A 20,746-nucleotide genomic window follows, 5' to 3' on the forward strand; every position below is an offset into this window, starting at 1 on the left:
CCATAATTAGCGTCATCATCCCGCTTTTCTGTCTTCTGAAACGCTCTCTGCTCACAATCAAAGAGGATGCATTGCAGGCGGAGCATGGTGAGATGGAGCAAGGAACCATACAGGGTGATTATACACAGCCCCGCCTCATGTCATCCCAACATGGATTGGGTGACAATGAGGAAGAGGAGGAGGAGCTAGTTTCATGCGCTATGGATGGTACTACCTGCACAACTGTTATACCGTCTATTCAGCGTGGACAGCCTGAGGACAGGAAGGAGGAGGAGAGCATGGTCAGTTGTACTATTGGTGATGACATGGAAGTCTTGCCTGTTAGCAGTCTGGCACGCATGGCTGAGTTTGTTACACTGCCTTTCCCATGACCCTCGAATTCTCCAAATTTTGGGTGACAGTCATTGCTGGTTGGTGACACTTCTAGACCCACGCTGCAAGGAGAACTTTATATCTCTTATTCCTGAGGCGGACAAGTCTACTAAAATGGGGCAGTACCAGAAGACCCTTGTTGCGGAATTATTAAAAAAATTCCCATCTGAAAACGCTGGCGGCAGAGGTTACAGTTCGTTGGACAAGTTTTCTCAGACCCTACCATCTGAGAGGCCCTGAGGCGCGGGGTGCTCTCACAAGGAGTGCAAAGTTTGGGAAGATGGTGAGGGAGTACCTTGCCGACCGTACCAACGTCCTCCGTGATTCCTCTTTGCCCTATAATTACTGGGTATCCAAGCTGGACAAGTGGAATGAACTGGCTCTCTACTCCTTGGAGGTCCTGGCCTGCCCTGCCGCTAGCGTTTTATCAGAGCGGGTTTTTAGTTCTGCTGGTGGAATTATAACTGATAGACGCATCCGCCTGTCAACTGAAAATGCTGACAGGCTGACCCTTATAAAAATGAACAAGGGCTGGATTGAGCCAGACTTCTCAACACCACCAAATGATAGCAGCGTAACATAAACTCAAATCCAGTGTCTTTTTTTGGGAGGTCTATTCCCATGCACCTCTTCACACCTACACATGGGTATACGCTTCCTGATTTTGTCTATTTGCTCTTGTCCGCCTCTTTCTCCTCATCCTCCATTACCATATCATTCACCACCATATCTACCATATCACCTCCTCTACATGTCTTGCAAGGGGCATTGGAGTTCCTCCAAATTTTTGGCAGCTTTTGCATTCACTGCATAGGCAAATACTATGGGAGACCCACTTCCTAATAATGGGAACATTGTTTTTAGGAGGCTCTCCGACCTCTACGTCTCTTTCAAGGGTCATTGGAGTGCCTCCAAATTTTTGGCAACCCTTGCAGTCACTGCATATGCAATAACAGTATAGGAGACCCACTCGTTAATAATGGTAACAACAAAGCATAGCCGGCTGATGGCTCTCTAACAATAGCGAGGGCCAACTGCTGGCCCTTTAAGACTAGTAAAGGCTGCCTGATGGCCCTATAACAATAGGCTTTGTGACTTTCAGAGTCCCTCCATCATAAATGAAACAGGATGTGTCGGATGATGTGTCACATACCACATGGCCAGATAAGATTGTAAAATGTTAAAATGACATTTCCCGGTGAATGCATTTGTCTTGGTTGAAAGCAATGCAAAAGTGCATCAGAAACGCTACGTGTGAACATAGCCCAAGGTGTGGAGGCGCATTTTTGTTTTTGTATATTTATTTTGCCTTTATATTCAAGTCATTACCCTGGAAAGGATGTTTCTTAACATATTTCCCAGGAAAATCCATTTTGGTTTCTTTTTTGTATGTTTTATTGTGAGTCCATAAAAGTGGCGTAATACCTCTGACAACGTTGTTGATAGCAGTGACTTGGGAGTCAGAAATGCTTCCAGGCGTCTTCCCCATGCTGTTCCAATGTCATTTGAGCACTGTTCCCATCGATTTGGGCAATTTTTAGGCCCCTTGCAGTCCGCCGGGGGGAGCCACCTGAAAAATGCTCGAGTTTCTCATAGACTTACATTGGGCTCGTTGCTCGTGTCGAGCACCAGAGCATTCCAATTTGTTCGACCCGAGCATCGAGCACCCGGGCATTTTAGTGCTCGCCCATCACTAGATGTTACCTTTAGTAGCCATTCAAACCCATTTGTGTTAAATTCTGTGCATGTTATCAGGCCAAAATCACCAGGGTATGTGAACTTTAGATCAGGGTCATTTGGATGTTTTTGGTTGTCATTAAGATTTAAAAAGAGAAAACACAGTAGTTTGACAATAAATGGCTTCACCCAACCAATAACCATGAGTGGAGAAAAAGTTTTTTTGTTATCATTCATATTCTCTGAAACAAGGCCAAGAAAGCAAAAATTCTGCCGGGGTATGTAAGCTTTTGAGCACAACTGTATTTATCTATCTATTAATCTATTATCTATCCATCTATCTATCTATCGTTCTATTATCTATCCATATATCTATTAATCTATTTATCTATCCATATATCTAACTATTATCTATCTATAAATCTATTTATATATATCTAGCCATATATCTATCAAACTATTATCTATCAATATATCTATCTATATAATAGATAAATACAGTGGGGGAAATAAGTATTTGATCCCTTGCTGTTTTTGTAAGTTTGCTCACTGACAAAGACATGAACAGTCTATAATTTTAAGGGTAGGTTAATTTTAACATTGAGCGATAGAATATCCAAAAAAAATCAAGAAAATCACATTGTATAAATCAGATACATTTATTTGCATTTTGCAGTGAGAAATAGGTATTTGATCCCCTACAAACCATTATGAGTTCTGGCTCCTACAGACCAGTTAGACACTTCTAATCAACTCGTTACCTGCATTAAAGACTGCTGTATTACATAGTTACCAGTATAAAAGACTGCTGTCCACAGACTCAATTAATCAGTCAGACTCTAACCTCTACAAAATGGGCAAGACCAAAGAGCTTTCTAAGGATGTCAGGGACAAGATCATGGACCTGCGCAAAGCTGGAATGGGCTACAAGACCATAAGTAAGACGCTGGGTGAGAAGGAGACAACTATTGGTGCAATACTAAGAAAATGGAAGAAATACAAAATGACTGTCAATTGACATCGATCTGGGGCACCATGCAAAATCTCACCTCGTGGGGTATCCTTGATCATGAGGAAGGTGAGAGACCAGCCTAAAACTACACAAGGGGAACTTGTTAATGATCTCCAGGCAGCTGGGACCACAGTCACCAAGAAAACCATTGGTAACACATTACACCTTAAATGTTTAAAATCCTGCAGTGCCCGCAAGGTCCCCCTGCTCAAGAAGGCACATGTGCAGGCCTGTCTGAAGTTTGCCAATGAATACCTGGATGATTCTTTGAGTTATTGGGAAAAGGTGCTGTGGTCAGATGAGACAAAAATTGAGCTCTTTGGCATTAACTCAACTCGCCATGTTTGGAGGAAGAAGAAGGATGAGTACAACCCTAAGAGCATTGTCCCAACCGTGAAGCATGGTAGGGGAAACATAATACTTTGGGGGTGCTTTTCTGCAAAGGGGACATGACGACTGCACCAATACTGAAGGGAAGATGGATGGGGTCATGTATCATGAGATTTTGGCCAACAACCTCCTTACCTCAGTAAGAGCATTGAAGATGGGTCGTGGCTGGGTCTTCAAGCAAGACCATGACACAAAACATACAGCCAAGGCAACAAAGGAGTGGCTCAAAAAGAAGCTCAGTAAGGTCATGGAGTGGCCTAGCCAGTCTCCAGACCTTAATCCTATAGAAAACTTATGGAGGGAGTTGAAGCTCCGAGTTGCCAAGCGACAGCCTCAAAATCTCAATGATTTAGAGATGATCTGCAAAGAGGAGTGGACCAAAATTCCTCCTGACATGTGCGCAAACCACATCATTAACTACAAAAAATGTCTGATTACTGTCCTTGCCAACAAGGGTTTTGCCACCAAGTATTAAGTGTTGTTTCCCAGAGGGATCAAATACTTATTTCTCACTGCAAAATGCAAAAACATTTATCTAATTTATACAATGTGATTTTCTTGATTTTTTTTGGGGGGGTATTCTATCTCTCAATGTTAAAATTAACCTACCCTTAACATTATAGACTGTTCTTGTCTTTGTCAGTGGGCAAACTTACAAAAACAGCAAGGGATCAAATACTTATTTCCCTACTGTATATGGATAGATAATAGATCGATAGATGGAGAGATAATAGATAGATAAATAGATAATATATACTGTACAGACCAAACGTTTGGACACACCTTCTCATTTAAAGATTTTTCTGTATTTTCTTGACCATGAAAATTGTACATTCACACTGAAGGCATCAAAAGTATGAATTAACACATGTGGAATTATATATAAAAAGTGTGAAACAACTGAAAATATGTCTTATATTCTAGGTTCTTCAAAGTAGCCACCTTTTGCTTTGATGACTGCTTTGCACACTCTTGGCATTCTCTTGATGAGCTTCAAGTGGTAGTCACCGGAAATGGTCTTCCCATAATCTTGAAGGAGTTCCCAGAGATGCTTAGCACTTGTTGGCCCTTTTGCCTTCACTCTGCGGTCCAGCTCACCCCAAATCATCTCGATTGGGTTCAGGTCTGGTGACTGTGGAGGCCAGGTCATGTGGCGTAGCACCCCATCACTCTCCTTCTTGGTCAAATAGCCCTTACACAGCCTGGAGGTGTGTTTGGGGTCATTGTCCTGTTGAAAAATAAATTATGGTCCAACTAAATGCAAACCGGATGGAATAGCATGCTGCTGCAAGATGCTGTGGTAGCCATGCTGGTTCAGTATGCCTTCAATTTTGAATAAATCCCCAACAGTGTCACCAGCAAAGCACCCCCACACCATCATACCTCCTCCTCCATGCTTCACGGTGGGAACCAGGCATGTAGAGTCCATCCGTTCACCTTTTCTGCGTCGCACAAATACACGGTCTTTGGAACCAAAGATCTCAAATTTGGACTCATCAGACCAAAGCACAGATATCCACTGGTCTAATGTCCATTCCTTGTGTTCTTTAGCCCAAACTAGTCTCTTCTGCTTGTTGCCTGTCCTTAGCAGTGGTTTCCTAGCAGCTATTTTACCATGAAGGCCTGCTGCACAAAGTCTGCTCTTAACAGTTGTTGAAGAGATGTGTCTGCTGCTAGAACTCTGTGTGGCATTGACCTGGTCTCTAATCTGAGCTGCTGTTAACCTGCAATTTCTGAGGCTGGTGACTCGGATAAACTTATCCTCAGAAGCAGAGGTGACTCTTGGTTTTCCTTTCCTGGGGCGGTCCTCATGTGAGGCAGTTTCTTTGTAGCGCTTGATGGTTTTTGCAACTGCACTTTGGGACACTTTCAAAGTTTTCCCAATTTTTCGGACTGACTGACCTTCATTTCTTAAAGTAATTATGGCCACTCGTATTCCTGCTGCTTTTTTCTTGCCATAATACAAATTCTAACAGTCTATTCAGTAGGACTATCAGCTGTGTATCCACCTGACTTCTGCACAACACAACTGATGGTCCCAACCCCATTTATAAGGCAAGAAATCCCACTTATTAAACCTGACAGGGCACACCTGTGAAGTGAAAACCATTTCCGGTGACTACCTCTTGAAGCTCATCAAGAGAATGCCAAGAGTGTGCAAAGCAGTCATCAAAGCAAAAGGTGGCTACTTTGAAGAACCTAGAATATAAGACATATTTTCAGTTGTTGCACACTTTTTTGTTAAGTATATAATTCCACATGTGTTAATTCATAGTTTTGATGCCTTCAGTGTGAATGTACAATTTTCATAGTCATGAAAATACAGAAAAATCGTTAAATGAGAAGTTGTGTCCAAACTTTTGGTCTGTACCGTATATGGATAGATAGATAGATAAGTAGATTTATAAATATATGGATAGCTATATGGATAGATAGAGATATGGATAGATAGAGATATGGATAGATTAAATATATATATATATACAGTGCCTACAAGTAGTATTCAACCCCCTGCAGATTTAGCTGGTTGACACATGCGGAATTAACTTGGCACTGTGACATTTGTACTGTAGATCAGCCTGGAAGTGGGAAATGCACTGCAGCAAATTTTGTTTTTGTTTTTGTTTTTTTTGTTTTTTGAAAACGTTAAAAGTTAATTCAGAGTGTCATTTATTATTCAACCCCTCAAACCACAAGAATTTTGTTTGGTCCCCCTAAAGTATTAAGAAGTAGTTCAGGCACCAAGAATAATGAGCTTCACATGTGTGAATTAAAGATCTCTTTTGCCAGCCTTTTCTGACTATTTAAGACCCTCCCCAAACTTGTGAACAGCACTCAGACATGGTCAACATGGGAAAGACAAAGGAGCATTCCAAGGCCATCAGAGACAAGATCGTGGAGGGTCACAAGGCTGGCAAGGGTTACAAAACCCTTTCCAAGGAGTTGGGCCTACCTGTCTCCACTGTTGGGAGCATCATCCGTAAGTGGAAGGCTTATGGAACTACTGTTAGCCTTCCACGGCCTGGACAGCCTTTGAAAGTGTCCTCCTGTGCCGAGGCCAGGCTTGTCCGAAGAGTCAAGGCTAACCCAAGGACAACAAGGAAGGAGCTCCGGGAAGATCTCATGGCAGTGGGGACATTGGTTTCAGTCAATACCATAAGTAACGTACTCCACAGCAATGGTCTCCGTTCCAGACGAGCCCGTAAGGTACCTTTACTTTCAAAGCGTCATGTCAAGGCTCGTCTACAGTTTGCTCATGATCACTTGGAGGACTCTGAGACAGACTGGTTCAAGGTTCTATGGTCTGATGAGACCAAGATCGAGATGTTTGGTGCCAACCACACACGTGACGTTTGGAGACTGGATGGCACTGCATACGACCCCAAGACTACCAACCCTACAGTCAAGCATGGTGGTGGCAGCATCATGCTGTGGGGCTGTTTCTCAGCCAAGGGGCCTGGCCATCTCGTCCGCATCCATGGGAAGATGGATAGCACGGCCTACCTGGAGATTTTGGCCAAGAACCTCCGCTCCTCCATCAAGGATCTTAAGATGGGTCGTAATTTCATCTTCCAACAAGACAACGACCCAAAGCACACAGCCAAGAAAACCAAGGCCTGGTTCAAGAGGGAAAAAGTCAAGGTGTTGGAGTGGCCTAGTCAGTCTCCTGACCTTAACCCAATTGAAAACTTGTGGAAGGAGCTCAAGAATAAAGTCCACATGAGACACACAAAGAACCTAGATAACTTGGAGAAGATCTGCATGGAGGAGTGGGCCAAGATAACTCCACAGACCTGTGCCGGCCTGATCAGGTCTTATAAAAGACGATTATTAGCTGTAATTGCAAACAAGGGTTATTCCACAAAATATTAAACATAGGGGTTGTATAATAATTGACCCACACTTTTATGTTTAAAATTTAATAAAATTCAACTGAGCAACATAACTTTTTGGTTTGTAAGATTTATGCTTCTGTTCATAAAACCTACTCTCGTTTGCAGTTTGAAGGCTCTAACTTATTTGCATCTTATCAAACCAGCTAAATCTGCAGGGGGTTGAATACTACTTGTAGGCACTGTATAAATATATACACTACCGTTCAAAAGTTTGGGGTCACCCAGACTATTTTGTGTTTTCCATGAAAACCCATACTTTTATTTATCAAATGAGTTGCAAAATGAATAGAAAATATAGTCCAGACTTTGACAAGGTTAGAAATAATGATTTTTATTTGAAAGAATAATTTTCTCCTTCAAACTTTGCTTTCGTCAAAGAATGCTCCCTTTGCAGCAATTCCAGCATTGCAGACCTTTGGCATTCTAGCTGTTAATTTGCTGAGGTAATGTTGAGAAATTTCACCCCATGCTTCCTGAAGCCCCTCCCACAAGTTGGATTGGCTTGATGGGCACTTTTTCCGTACCATACGGTCAAGCTGCTCCTACAACAGCTCAATGGGGTTGAGATCTGGTGACTGCACTGGCCACTCCATTACAGACAGAATACCAGCTGCCTGCTTCTTCCCTAAATAGGTCATGCATAATTTGGAGGTGTACTTTGGGTCATTGTCCTGTTGTAGGATGAAATCGGCTCCAATCAAGCGCTGTCTACAGGGTATGGCATGGCGTTGCAAAATGGAGTGATAGCCTACCTTATTCAAAATCCCATTACCTTGTACAAATCTCCCACTTTACCAGCACCAAAGCAACCCCAAACCATCACATTACCTCCACCATGCTTGACAGATGGCATCAGGCACTCTTTCAGCATCTTTTCAGTTGTTCTGCGTCTCGCAAATGTTTTTCTGTGTGATCCAAACACCTCAAACTTTGATTCGTCTGTCCATAAAACTTTTTTCCAATCTTCCTCTGTCCAATGTCTGTGTTCTTTTGCCCATATTAATCTTTTCCTTTTTATTAGCCAGTCTCAGATATGGCTTTTTCTTTGCCATTTTGCCCTGAAGGCCAGCAACCCGCAATCGCCTCTTCACTCTAGACGTTGACACTGGCGTTTTGAGTGTACTATTTAATGAAGCTGCCAGTTGAGGAGCTGTGAGGTGTCGATTTCTCAAACTAGAGACTCTAATGTACTTGTCTTGTTGCTCAGTTGTGCAGCGGGGCCTCCCACTTCTCTTTCTACTCTGGTTAGAGCCTGTTTGTGCTCTCCTCTGAAGGGAGTAGTAAACACAGTTGTAGGAAATATTCAGTTTCTTGGCAATTTCTTGCATGGAATAGTCTTCATTTCTAAGAACAAGAATAGACTGTCGAGCTTCACATGAAAGTTCTCTTTTTCTGGCCATTTTGAGAGTTTCATAGAACAAACAAATGTAATGCTCCAGATTCTCAACTAGCTCAAAGGAAGGTCAATTTTATAGCTTCTCAAATCAGCCAAACCGTTTTGTTTGAATGCAGATTGCACATTTTCTGTTAGTACAATAAACCTCATTTCAAGGCAGAAACATTACTGTGTCCAACAGTTATTACATATATCAAACTGAAATAGCTGTTGCAAAAACACCAATTTTAAGAAAACATTAAGCTTAAGATTAATAGGGGTGCCCAAACTTTTTCATATAAGAGTATTTATCTATCTGTCTATTTATCTATCTATCTATCCATCCATATATCTATTATCTATCTATATATCTAACTATTATCTATCTATAAATCTATTTATCCATATATCTATCTATCGATCTATTATCAATATATCTATCTATATAGCTATCCATCTATCTATCTATCTATCTATCCATATATCTATCTATTATCTATCTTAGATAGGTCAACAGATAATAGATAGATATATGGATAGATGGATAAATAGATAATAGATATATGGATAGCTAGATATGTAGATAATAGATAGATATACAAATAGATATAAATATGTGATGGATATAATCCTTGCTTTGCGTGTGTACCTTACTGTTCATGTAATTTATTAATAAATGACTACATTTCTGGAAAAAAAATGGTGTGGGGTCCCCCGTAATTTTATTAACTGGCAGAGGGAAAGCTGACAGCTGGGCGGATGTTTTAAGCCTGGGAAGGGGATAATACCCATGGAGCTTCCCAGGCTACTAATATCAACCCCCAGTTGTATACATAGCCTTTACTGGCTATTAAAGTCAGGACCCAAAAGAAAATTACGTGGGGTCCCCTTGTTTTAACAGCTAGCAAAGGCTAGGCAGACAGCTGGGGCTCATATTAATAGCCTAGGAAGGGGCCATGAATATTGGCCCCCTCCGAGGCTAGAAACAGGAGCCCTCAGCCGCCCCAGAAATGGTGCACCCATAGGATGCGTCAATTCTGGCACTTAGCCTCCCTCTACTCACTGCCCTGTAGTGGTGGCAGTGGGGCTATAGGGTTGGGGTTGATGTCAGCTTATAATGCCAGCTGACATCAAGCCCAGGTTAGTAATGTAGAGGCGTCTTTAAGACGTCCCCATTACTAACCCCATAGTGTAAGTAAAATGTAAAATAAAAACACCCGCATAGTGTATAAAATATTTTATTTGAAATAAAGACAGAATTCCTTTAATATCCTAAATTAAACCATACTTACCGTCACGCCCATTTCAGCTGAAGCCAATGATCTTCTGTAATAAAAATAAAATAATAAACCAACCTCATCCTTACCTTTCTGCAGTCCAAATAACGAGTGTCCCACGAAGAACCCATGAACAGAGCAGCCACATTGTATGTGACTGCTCTGTTCATTTGCCGGCAATACACTGACTCAGTGTATTGCCGGCAAAACAGGGCACCGCATGCGCAGTGAGTATTTTCCCACGCATGCAATGAGTTGAACTGAGTTAAACTCATTGCAAGCGTGGGAAAATACTGACTGCGCATGATGCAACAGCGCTTTGATCGCGGTAATGCAATTACCTCCGATCAGAGCCTGTGTTTCCTGCGCTGTCACGCAAATGACAGCGCAGGAAACCAGGTGAATTTGGGTCCCCCATTCAAATAAATGGGGTCCATGTTCGGATACTGTTCTGGTACCCTGAACCTGAACTTTTAAAAAGCTGTTCGGTGTTCGGCTATATTAGCCAAACACGAACAGTGACGGGTTTGCCTATCACTAGTCTTGACATGTTGCTTCAGTATTGCCACATAATCTTCTTTTCTCATGATGCCATCTATTTTGTGAAGTGCACCAGTACCTCCTGCAGCAAAACAACCCCACAACATGATGCTGCCACCCTCGTGTTTCACAGTTGGGATGGTGTTCTTAGGCTTCCAAGCTTCTCCCTTTTTCCTCCAAATGTAACTATGTCATTATGCCCAAAAAGTCAAAAAGTTCAATTTTAGTTTCAACAGACCACAGGACATGTCTCCAAAAATTAAGGTCTATGTTCCTGTGTGCATTTGCAAACATTAATCTGTCTTGTTTATGTTTCTTTTGAAGTAATTGCTTCTTCCTGTCAGAGTGGCCTTTCAGCCGATGTTGATACAGTACTCGTTTCACTGTGGATATTGACACAATCTTAACAGCTTCCGTAATCATCTTCACATGGTCTTTTGCTTTTGTCCTTGGGTTGATATGCACATGTCGGACCAAAGAATGTTCATCTTTGGGACACAGAACCTGTCTCCTCCCTGAGTGGCATGATGGCTGGACTTTCCCATCTTGTTTGTACTTGCGTATAATTTTTTGTGCGGATGAACGAGGCACCTACAGGTATCCTGAAATTGTACCCAAGGATGAGCCAGACTTGTGCAAGTCCACAATTCTTCCTGATATCTTAGCTGATTTCTTTAGACTTTCCCATGATGCTACACAAAGAAGCACTGCGTTTCAGGTGTGCATTAAAATACATCCACAGATGTGTCTCTAATTAACTGAGATGTTGCCAAAAAACCTATCAGTTTACAAACACATGTCCTCATCATATGGGCAGTCCAGAATTGTTTAAAGGCATAGTAATATTAGTGTATGCAAACTTTTGACTTTGCAGTAAGTAATAAAAATGCCTTAAAATATTCTCTCTAAAATATTAAAAATTAGGGTAATCCTAATTGAACTAAAACGGGAAAGGTTTATTCTGATTTCATGTCACATATTGAGAAAAACATGCATATGTGTCTTTTTATATAGTGTATGTAAACTTCTGGTTTCAAATGTATATAAAACTGAAACAAATGGACTACTCAGGTTAACAGCAGGAATAAAACAAGAGCAAAAAGCTGGCCACTTTTGACCTGATGATAAGTCCTCTTTAAAGTAACGTCTCAAAGTTTCTTCTAATTGTATTTTAGATTTCAAGATTTATTACACACCGGAACTGAGTGTAAGGATTATTTCCCTCAGGATGGATTGTATTTAGGATGCAAGTTCAAATATGAGTACAAGATTGAAAATTGTAAGCAGCTAATGTTCGTGGTAACAGACACATCATACAGTATAAAACCGTTCTTGTATTATACAGAAGCCAAAGATATAGGTAGGTGTTATTCCAAGTAGAAGGCAAAATATTGTTTTTGTGGCAAGCAGATGAATCATGAAATCAGCCATTGTAATGGTCACCTGGATTGTCACAACGCACCTCCTGACAGTCACAATGAAGAACAGTTTTGTTTGCGACTGAAATATCCAAATATCCTAAAAATTTACTGAACTAAGAAAAACCTATTGTTCCATAATGTACAGTTGTGGCCAAAAGTTTTGTGACTGACATAAATTTTGTTTTATGCTACTTCAATGTTTTTAGATCTTTCAATTGGATATTTCTGTGGTTACTGAAGTACAATTATCAGCATTTCATATGTTTTTAAACTTTTTTTGACAAATACATCAAATTTATACAAATACTCAATATTTACCCTTATATTTCAAGACGTCATCAATTCTCCCTGGCAGTTTTGCAAAAGCCCGACTGATGACAACCCATTCTAGTCTCATCAGTGCTTGGAGTTTATCACAGTTTCTGTGTTTTTGTTTGTCCACTTATTATTCTAAGAACTGACCAAAAATTTCAATGTTTTGGTAATTGAGCCCCTTAGATATAGCTTTTGCCTTGTGACATGGTCACCATCATGCTGGAAAAAGCATTGTTCATCACCAAATTACTCCTGGATCTTTGGGAGAAGTTGTTCTTGGAGGAGGTTTAGATCCCATTCTTTATTTATGGCAGTGATCTTAGGCAAAAAGTTAGCCCACTTCCTCAGATGAAAGGAAAGCCCACACATGAATGGTCTCTGGATGCTTTACTGTTGGTATGACGCAAGCCTCGTGGCAGTGGTCACCTTTTCTTCTCCGGACAATCATTCTTCCAGATGTCCCAAACAGTCTGAAAGGGGACATATACCAGGAAACTCTCCCAGATCTCATTCTCATTATTGGTGTGACCTACTGCATATTCGAAGGTGTTTAATAGAAAACGTATATACCAATAATAGGTGGTTGAGATGTGAAGCGATTAACCCATAATTGTGTCTCGAATCTTCATTTGTGCCTGTCTGTTCAGAATGGTCATGCTAATGTTGCTTATTTTCATGACAGTAAAGCTCAGAAGTCCCAATATAACTTATGTATCTGAAGCAAGAAACAACCAAGTGTATATAAACTGGACAGTGTCATCAATGTCATCTTATCAGGAACACCTGATATATGAGGTTCTTTTGTTCTTCTCCGGTGAATGGGGTGAGACATTAAAGGTAAAACATTATTGTCATGAAAACTATGTGGAATTTATGTAATTACATCCCAGCATATGGTTTGATATTGAATTTATTATTCCCCCCTCCATTTGCACCCTGGTTTTTACTAACCTACTGATAAGCAATATGGAGGCATCAGTGAATGCCTACAGTCATGGCCAAAAGTATTGAGAATGAGACAAATAGTAATTTTTCCAAAGTTTACTGCTTCATTTTTTGTAATGGCAATTTGCATATACTCCTGAATGTCAAAGAGTGATCAGCTTAACAGCAATTACCGTACTTGCAAAGTCAATATTTGCCCAGAAAATGAACTTTAACCCCCAAAACACATTTCAACATCATTGCAGTCCTGCCTTAAAAGGAGCAGCTAACATCGTTTTAGTGATTGATTCATTAACACAGGTGTGGGTGTTGATGAGGACAGGGCTGGCGATCAATCAGTCATGATTAAGTAAGAATGACATCACTGGACACTTTAAAAGGAGGCTGGTTCTTGGTATCATTGTATCTCTTTAGTTAACCATGGTTATCTCTAAAGAAACACGTGCAGCCATCATTGCACTGCACAAAAATGGCCTAACAGGGAAGAGTATCGCAGCTACAAAGATTGCACCTCAGTCAACAATCTATCGCATCATCAAGAACTTCAAGGAGAGAGCTTCCATTGTTGTCAAAAAGGCTCCAGGGCGCCCAAGAAAGACCAGCAAGCACCAGGACCGTATCTTAAAACTGTTTCAGCTGCGGGATCGGACTACCAGCAGTGCCGAGCTTGCTCAGGAATGGCAGCAGGCTGGTGTGAGTGCTTCTGCACGCACTGTGAGGCGGAGACTCTTTGAGCAAGGGCTGGTTTCAAGGAGGGCAGCAAAGAAGCCACTTCTCTCCAGAAAAAACATCAGGGACCGACTGATATTCTGCAAAAGGTACAGGGAGTGGACTGCTGAGGACTGGGGCAAAGTCATTTTCTCTGATGAATCCCCTTTTCGATTGTTTGGGACATCTGGAAAACAGCTTATTCGGAGAAGAGGTGAGCGCTACCACCAGTCTTGTCTCATGCCAACTGTAAAGCATCCTGAAACCATTCATGTGTGGGGTTGCTTCTCAGCCAAGGGAATCGGCTCACTCACAGTCTTGCCTAAAAACACAGCCATGAATAAAGAATGGTACCAGAATGTCCTCCAAGAGCAACTTCTCCCAACCGTCCAAGAGCAGTTTGGCGCCCAACAATGCCTTTTCCAGCATGATGGAGCACCTTGCCATAAAGCAAAGGTGATAACTAAATGGCTCATGGAACAAAACATAGAGATTTTGGGTCCATGGCCTGGAAACTTCCCAGATCTTAATCCCATTGAGAACTTGTGGTCAATCATCAAGAGACGGGTGGACAAACAAAAACCAACAAATTGTGGCAAAATGAAAGTATTGATTATGCAAGAATGGTCTGCTATCAGTCAGGATTTGGTCCAAAAGTTGATTGAGAGCATGCCAGGGAGAATTACAGAGGTCTTGAAGAAGAAGGGGCAACACTGCAAATATTGACTTGCTGCATTAACTCATTCTAACTGTCAATATAACCTATTGGTACTCATAATATGATTGCAATTATATTTCTGTATGTGATATAAACATCAGACAAACACTAATAAAAACCAGAGGCCAGCAGATCATGTGAAAATATAATTTTGGTGTCATTCTCAAAACTTTTGGCCATGACTGTACAATGTCAGGCCATGTTCACATCATGTTTCATGACTTCTATCCTAGGTTTACATTAAAGGGAATCTGTCAGCAGTTTTTTGCGAGGTCTCAGCAGGTTTTTGCTATGTAATCTGAGAGTAGCATATATTGTAAGGGATTCTGATTCCAGTAATGTATCCTTTAGTTTACTGGGTGCAGCAGTTGTGGTAGAATTACAGTTTACTCTGCTGCAAATCTAGCAGAGCTTGGAATACTGAGCTGTGTATAACCCTCCACACACTCCTGATTGGCAGCTTTCTGTGTACACTGTATATTGACAGAAAGCTAGTGCTATGGTGGTGTTGAACTATGAGGCATGAAGGTATCTAGTCCTGTAATGATAATCTGCAGCTAATAGAACTCTGATTGCATTGAAACAGCGAAACACAGCCTTGTAAGTGACACATAGCTGGAATCAGTGTCTCTTCCCCTAGATCATGCTGCTCTTTGATTTCATAGCAAAAACCTGATAAACGATTCCCATTAAGAAGACTGCCAAGATATACCTCCCATGGAAGGATGCACTGGATAGGTATACATTTTGATTATAAGGGGTATACACTGGTGATTTAACATACCTTTCTAAAGGGAAAACACTACCTGCAAATATAGGGTTTAAATAGTGATGTAATAATGCAATTCTGATCTGGTCTAATCTCCTGCATGAGTCAGTGTGAGGGTGGAGAGGGCAGTGCAGAGGAGTTTAGCTGTGTCACATTATAAACCCTTCAATCAGCTCTCCTCCTCTCATAGCACGGTCACCTTCGCTGTAATGCCCCTTAACCCCACACTGCATTTCCAAAGATTTGTCACAGTTATGTCTGCTGTGCTCAACATGTACTCACTGTGCAGTGAGATCAGAGCAGGGGTTCATAATATCTCACACAGAAGTCCAGAACAGGCTGGTTGAGATAGAATGACAGTTCTGATCCTACTGCAGAGCTAGTAAAAGTTGCTTCAGTACAGCAGATATAATAGATATTACTGACACATCTCCAGACAGTCAGTGTGGGGGTGTGGCAGTACAGCAGTGGTGACCAAGCTATGAGAGGAGGATAGCTGATAGAATAGTTTGGAATGTGACAAAACTGTGTTGCCCTTTCCCCACAATGACTCATGCAGGAGGTTAGACCAGGTGATCCGAGCTGTATCATTACCTCTCACACACTGAGAAACCTGCTCTAAACTATGATAGGGGCGTGTTCTTCTTCCTCCTGAGTGTTGCCTGCTTATCTTTGGTCAGCATCATACAAGGAGAAGAAGTACACGCCCCCAGTGGAAGCTGTCTGATTACACCAACTTGGATTTAAAAAAACAGTTAACTCAGTAGGTGCCAAACACTTTAATTGCTAATATCTCTGCAACGGAGAGGTGAAATTAAAACAAAAAAAAGTTTTATTCCGCTCTGCAGCCATTATTACATTGTGTGTCCAATTCAACATGAAAATTTGGTGAAAGGTCATCTTTAAGATCAATACCTTACATTTCATATTTTCCTGCATTGTTAAAGGGATTAAATCGTATCTAAGATTTATGTTTTTCTAATAGAAGTGATTGGTGCAAAAATAAACCTGATAAATTGCCTCTTATTTTGGCACCACATGACCTTGTGGTCATCACCTGTCTCTATTTACCTTGCTGTAGCGATAAAATGGCAAATGGCTTGCGTTCATGTGACCGCTGCGGCTAGTCATTGGTTTCAGCTATGATGCTTCAATGTACGGCATTAGACCCTTGAGGTCATTGATTGTTGCAGCAGTCGTGCAGGTTTATGGCATGTAATCACTGCAGCAATGTACACGAGACTAAAACTGTGGGGGATTTATTTAGTGAGTATTGTTGTTGATATTTTGTTTTATTATTTTTTGGGGTTAGTTTAATTTTTTACACTATATTTTGCAGTTAAAAATGTTTTTTTTTTTTTTTTTTTTTTATTCCGGATGCCGCCTTTAAATAATTGAAAATAGAAACTAATTGAAAACATCTTTATATGTAGGCACGAGTCAAATATGACATATAGATAATAATTGCAGCGACAGCAATTTTTTTATATATATATATATATATATATATATATATATATATATATATAATATATTCCTTTTACAAATAATTGTTCTTTTAATTAACAAATGTGTATTTTCAGGTAATAGATGACACCAGTAAGTGGCTAGACCTCCCTAACAGTGAAGACACTTGGGCAATCAAAGTACGGGTTAGGTTATCAGAGAATGTAGTTAACAGATATTCGTGGAGCGACTGGAGTCCGGAAAGGAAAGTTCAAGGTAAGTTTAAGTATGTAAAACCGTTCAAAGGGGCATAACTAGAAATGCTTTTGTTAATTTTTAAATGCCCCTTAGCCCTAGTATGAACATTTAGCTCAGTCAACACAAGACAATTTTTTCTTACGCGTAAATAATCTGTGTCAATTCACAGCTGATTCACCCCTGCTAAATTTAAAAAGGGTAAAATCTGCAGAAAAATTGTAATTAACATGGTATAGGTTTTAAAATCCACATTGCAGGTCAATTTTTCATGTGGATAAGATTTGTAAAATTATATTGCACACATATATGCATATTAAAAAAAAACATTATACACATGTTCACAAATATTTACACACCATGAACACAAGTATACATTACACTCTTAAATATTATACACCTACGTGCCAAGTTTTCTTGCTGCCCTTTTGGTAGTAAATTAAAGGGGTTGTCTAGACTTGGCACAAATATTGGCAGTCATTATGTGACTGCAGACTGCCGAATTGTGACAGCGTGTCATGATTCCCTGGTAATCCCACAGCTTTCATGTCACCGCATGTATGCGATGTGCATGCTAGCAGTCACATGCTGAGTAGACTTGCCCAGCTTCTCTCAATTCACTTGTATTGAGAGAAGCCGAAAGCAGCTAGCTGGCACATGACTGCAAGTGTGCAAACCGCATGCCTGCTGTCACATGCCCACCGCTCACTCTAGGAATACCAGGCTGGCATGACAGCATGCAAACTCTACACCATCATGATTCAGGAGTTTGCTGTTACGTTGAGGAACTGGAGACTTTTTGTCCAAAGCCCAGACAACCCATTTACGTGTGGTACGTAAAACGTGTCACCAATTCCACCCCATCCTCCCTGAGCCATGCCTTCTTATTGAAGGTCACTTTTTCATGCCCTCTTCACACCCTGCTCATTGCCCCCTTAATTTGCGACTAGTTGACACAGCACGAATATGAAGCCTTCTGGAAACGATGGTTTATGTGAGGTTTCAGGGGACTTTGGCGATTTGCCAACTCATCTCGAAATTTGGAAGGTCTCCCTATTTTCCAGATGTTCTGGGAGAGTTGGCATATTTGATTATACGTGTACACGCTCACATATATATGACGCGCCCCCTGGGCCTGTGCTGCTTCTGCTGCGCAGGGGGATACCCGGAGCCGGATCTGCTGGGGATAGTAGTCCTCGTGGCGGTGACCCGGTCCGTGCCCAGGGTGTCAAACTAAGCGGCGGAGTTTAGTATAAGATGTTATAGTGTTCGACTACGCCAACCGTTGAATGCGGTTATGAAACCGCCGCTGCAGGGCAGACCGCTGAGGCCGGTGGTACGGTTGTGCAGCGTGGATAGTATAACCCCCAACGGGAGGGGTATGGCCTCAGGGCAGCGGACGTGGATTATGGGGATAGTAGAATTGCTCGCAGGCACCAGGAACCACTCAGAGACGGTGTGGTGTAGTTCAGGGTCTTTACTGGTGGCAAAGGTAGACCCTCCCGGGAGTACTGGCTAGCGATCGGGGCCTGGTCAGTCCGTGAGCAGATAGGATCTCCCCTGGCCAGGCGGAGTTGTAGGCCTCCCCACTAATTGTACTCTTCCTGGCTACCTTGCTAGAAGCGGGTAAAAGTAGCCCACGTCCCTGAGTGTACCTTGTGGTGCTCACCCGTATGGCCGGTGACTCGGGGCCTTCTGGTAGCCTCCGCTCCACGACAGCGGTGCTGGTCCCTTGCGTGTGACCGTGCCTTCGGGTTTCTTGGCCAGAGGACCTGAAATCCCCTGCCGGTCGGTTTCTGCTGCTGGGTATGGCTCAGTCCCCACAGCCTCGGACTCCGTGTCCGGTGAGATCTCTTCAGTCAGGACGAGCTCTACAGCTTCCAGTCTCTGACCCCTTTTATCACTGCTCCCACAGAGCTCCTGATCTTGCTCTCCCTGTATCAGCTCCACTCCAGACCAGACTGTGTCTCTGTCTGGGACTCCTCTTCTTCTCCCTAACCCCGCCTCAGCCCCAGTTTATATAGGGGAAGTTCTTCCCCTCCCAGGACTGGGCAGGAGATGTTGCATGCTTAGGATTCCTGACCAGGAGATCTCCCACCTGCTCACAGACGTAATATTGCTATTACTGTGGTAACCAGACCCCTGGGGTTCCACATTCCCCCCTAGTAAAATTTAGTACTCCGGGACTAAACATATTTTTGAAAACATAACAGGGTATAAACAGGAGCAATACAATAAGGAAAAACACATTAGGATGGTCACGGCGTGTCCACAACCGGGTGCAATTTTTGAAGCAAAAAGGGTGTCCATTTCACCAAAGAACAGGGAGCCGTAACCAGGTAGGGGTCTGTTCTGCCCCGAGTCTTTAACAGTCTTTAGTCCGTTCCTGGGTTACGCTCCAAACATATATACAACAGAGTTCCGGTTAATCCACAAAAGACACCTATAAAATAACTAGAAAAAACATAATTATTTACAAGCAACAGTAAACAGGTAAATACCAATAAAACAGTCTGAACACTTTAGATCCTCCAACGTACGGGCAACTGGCCTCTAGTGGCCCTAGTAGACCTACGGAGCTTACTGACCGGTCCTGAGCTACAGGGTGTAGGAGCTGTCAAAGGTAAGCTGGGCAGCGGTCTACGGACTCTTTGGCTCACTAGGGGCACGGCAGGCTCACTATAAGCAGAGGGTCGATTCTCCTGGTCTGCTTGTGTGGGGTCTTCTGCCTCCTGGACCGGTTGCTCTTCCAGCTCTACCTGTTTTTCCGTAGGCACTTGGGATGCTGGCTGGAGGAAGGTGAGGACGGGTACCACAACAGCGCCATTTACTTGTGTCCAAGACCGAGGGAAGTCTCCGAGTACAGTACTGACCATCTCTTCCCTTTCCTCTGCGGGTCGAGGGTTTTCTTGATCTTCTTCAGGGTTTCGTAGTTGCTCGGGACACTTCTTCAGGTGATCTCGGGAGACAATGGCTGTGGTTTCTCCTCCATCCTTACTGATTGTGCAGATTTTTGGGTTTTCATGGCTTGATGGCAGTACGGTGTACGGGTCCTTCTCCCACTGGTCGTCCAACTTGTGGAGCCGTCTTTTCCTCTTCAAGACCTGCTCTCCAGGTACCAGGGGAACAGCGGGAGCATGCTGGTTGTAAGTCTTCTCCTGTCTTTCTCTTGCTTGACAGAGACTTCGCTCAACGCTCTCCTGTACTTTCCGGTACTGCTGCTGCCTCTCTGTGTCCCAGTCTGCTTCTGGTGAAGTGTCCTCGGGTGTCAGGACTCCCATATCCAGATCAACAGGCAGCTTACCAGGTCTTGCTCTCATTAGGTAAGCCGGGGTACAGTTGGTAGAACCTACAGGGATGTGGTTGTATAGGTCCACCAGATCAGGCAGTTTCTCAGGCCACAGACTGCATTCTTCCAGGGGCAATGTTTTCAGAAGGTCTATCACCACCTGGTTCATCTTCTCGCAGAGTCCATTGGTTTGCGGATGATAGGGTGTTGTTCTTATCTTCCGGCAGCCATACAGAGTGCAGAACTCCTGGAAGACTTCCGCTTCAAAGGCAGGTCCTTGGTCCGTCAGCACCTGCTCTGGGTATCCGTGTGGACGGCAGAAGTGCTGCTGGAAGGCTCTA

The 20,746-nt window shown here is 42.4% G+C and overlaps 1 protein-coding gene across 3 annotated transcripts in view; it reads left to right on the top strand.

The window, feature by feature from the left end:
- LOC141153222 (interleukin-13 receptor subunit alpha-1-like) overlaps positions 1-20,746 on the top strand; it is a 154,443-nt gene that overhangs the window by 116,061 nt on the left and 17,636 nt on the right. For all 3 annotated transcript variants that reach the window (XM_073637922.1, XM_073637923.1, XM_073637924.1), the window contains exons 6-8: positions 11,715-11,899; positions 12,958-13,112; positions 16,999-17,137. In XM_073637922.1, the coding sequence (XP_073494023.1) occupies positions 11,715-11,899; positions 12,958-13,112; positions 16,999-17,137 (479 nt within the window). The remainder of the gene's footprint in view (positions 1-11,714; positions 11,900-12,957; positions 13,113-16,998; positions 17,138-20,746) is intronic.

The sequence above is a fragment of the Phyllobates terribilis genome, unplaced genomic scaffold, assembly GCF_046119375.1.
Source record: "Phyllobates terribilis strain yellow unplaced genomic scaffold, ASM4611937v1 Scaffold_7__3_contigs__length_470593459, whole genome shotgun sequence".
Taxonomy (NCBI): Eukaryota; Metazoa; Chordata; class Amphibia; order Anura; family Dendrobatidae; genus Phyllobates; species Phyllobates terribilis.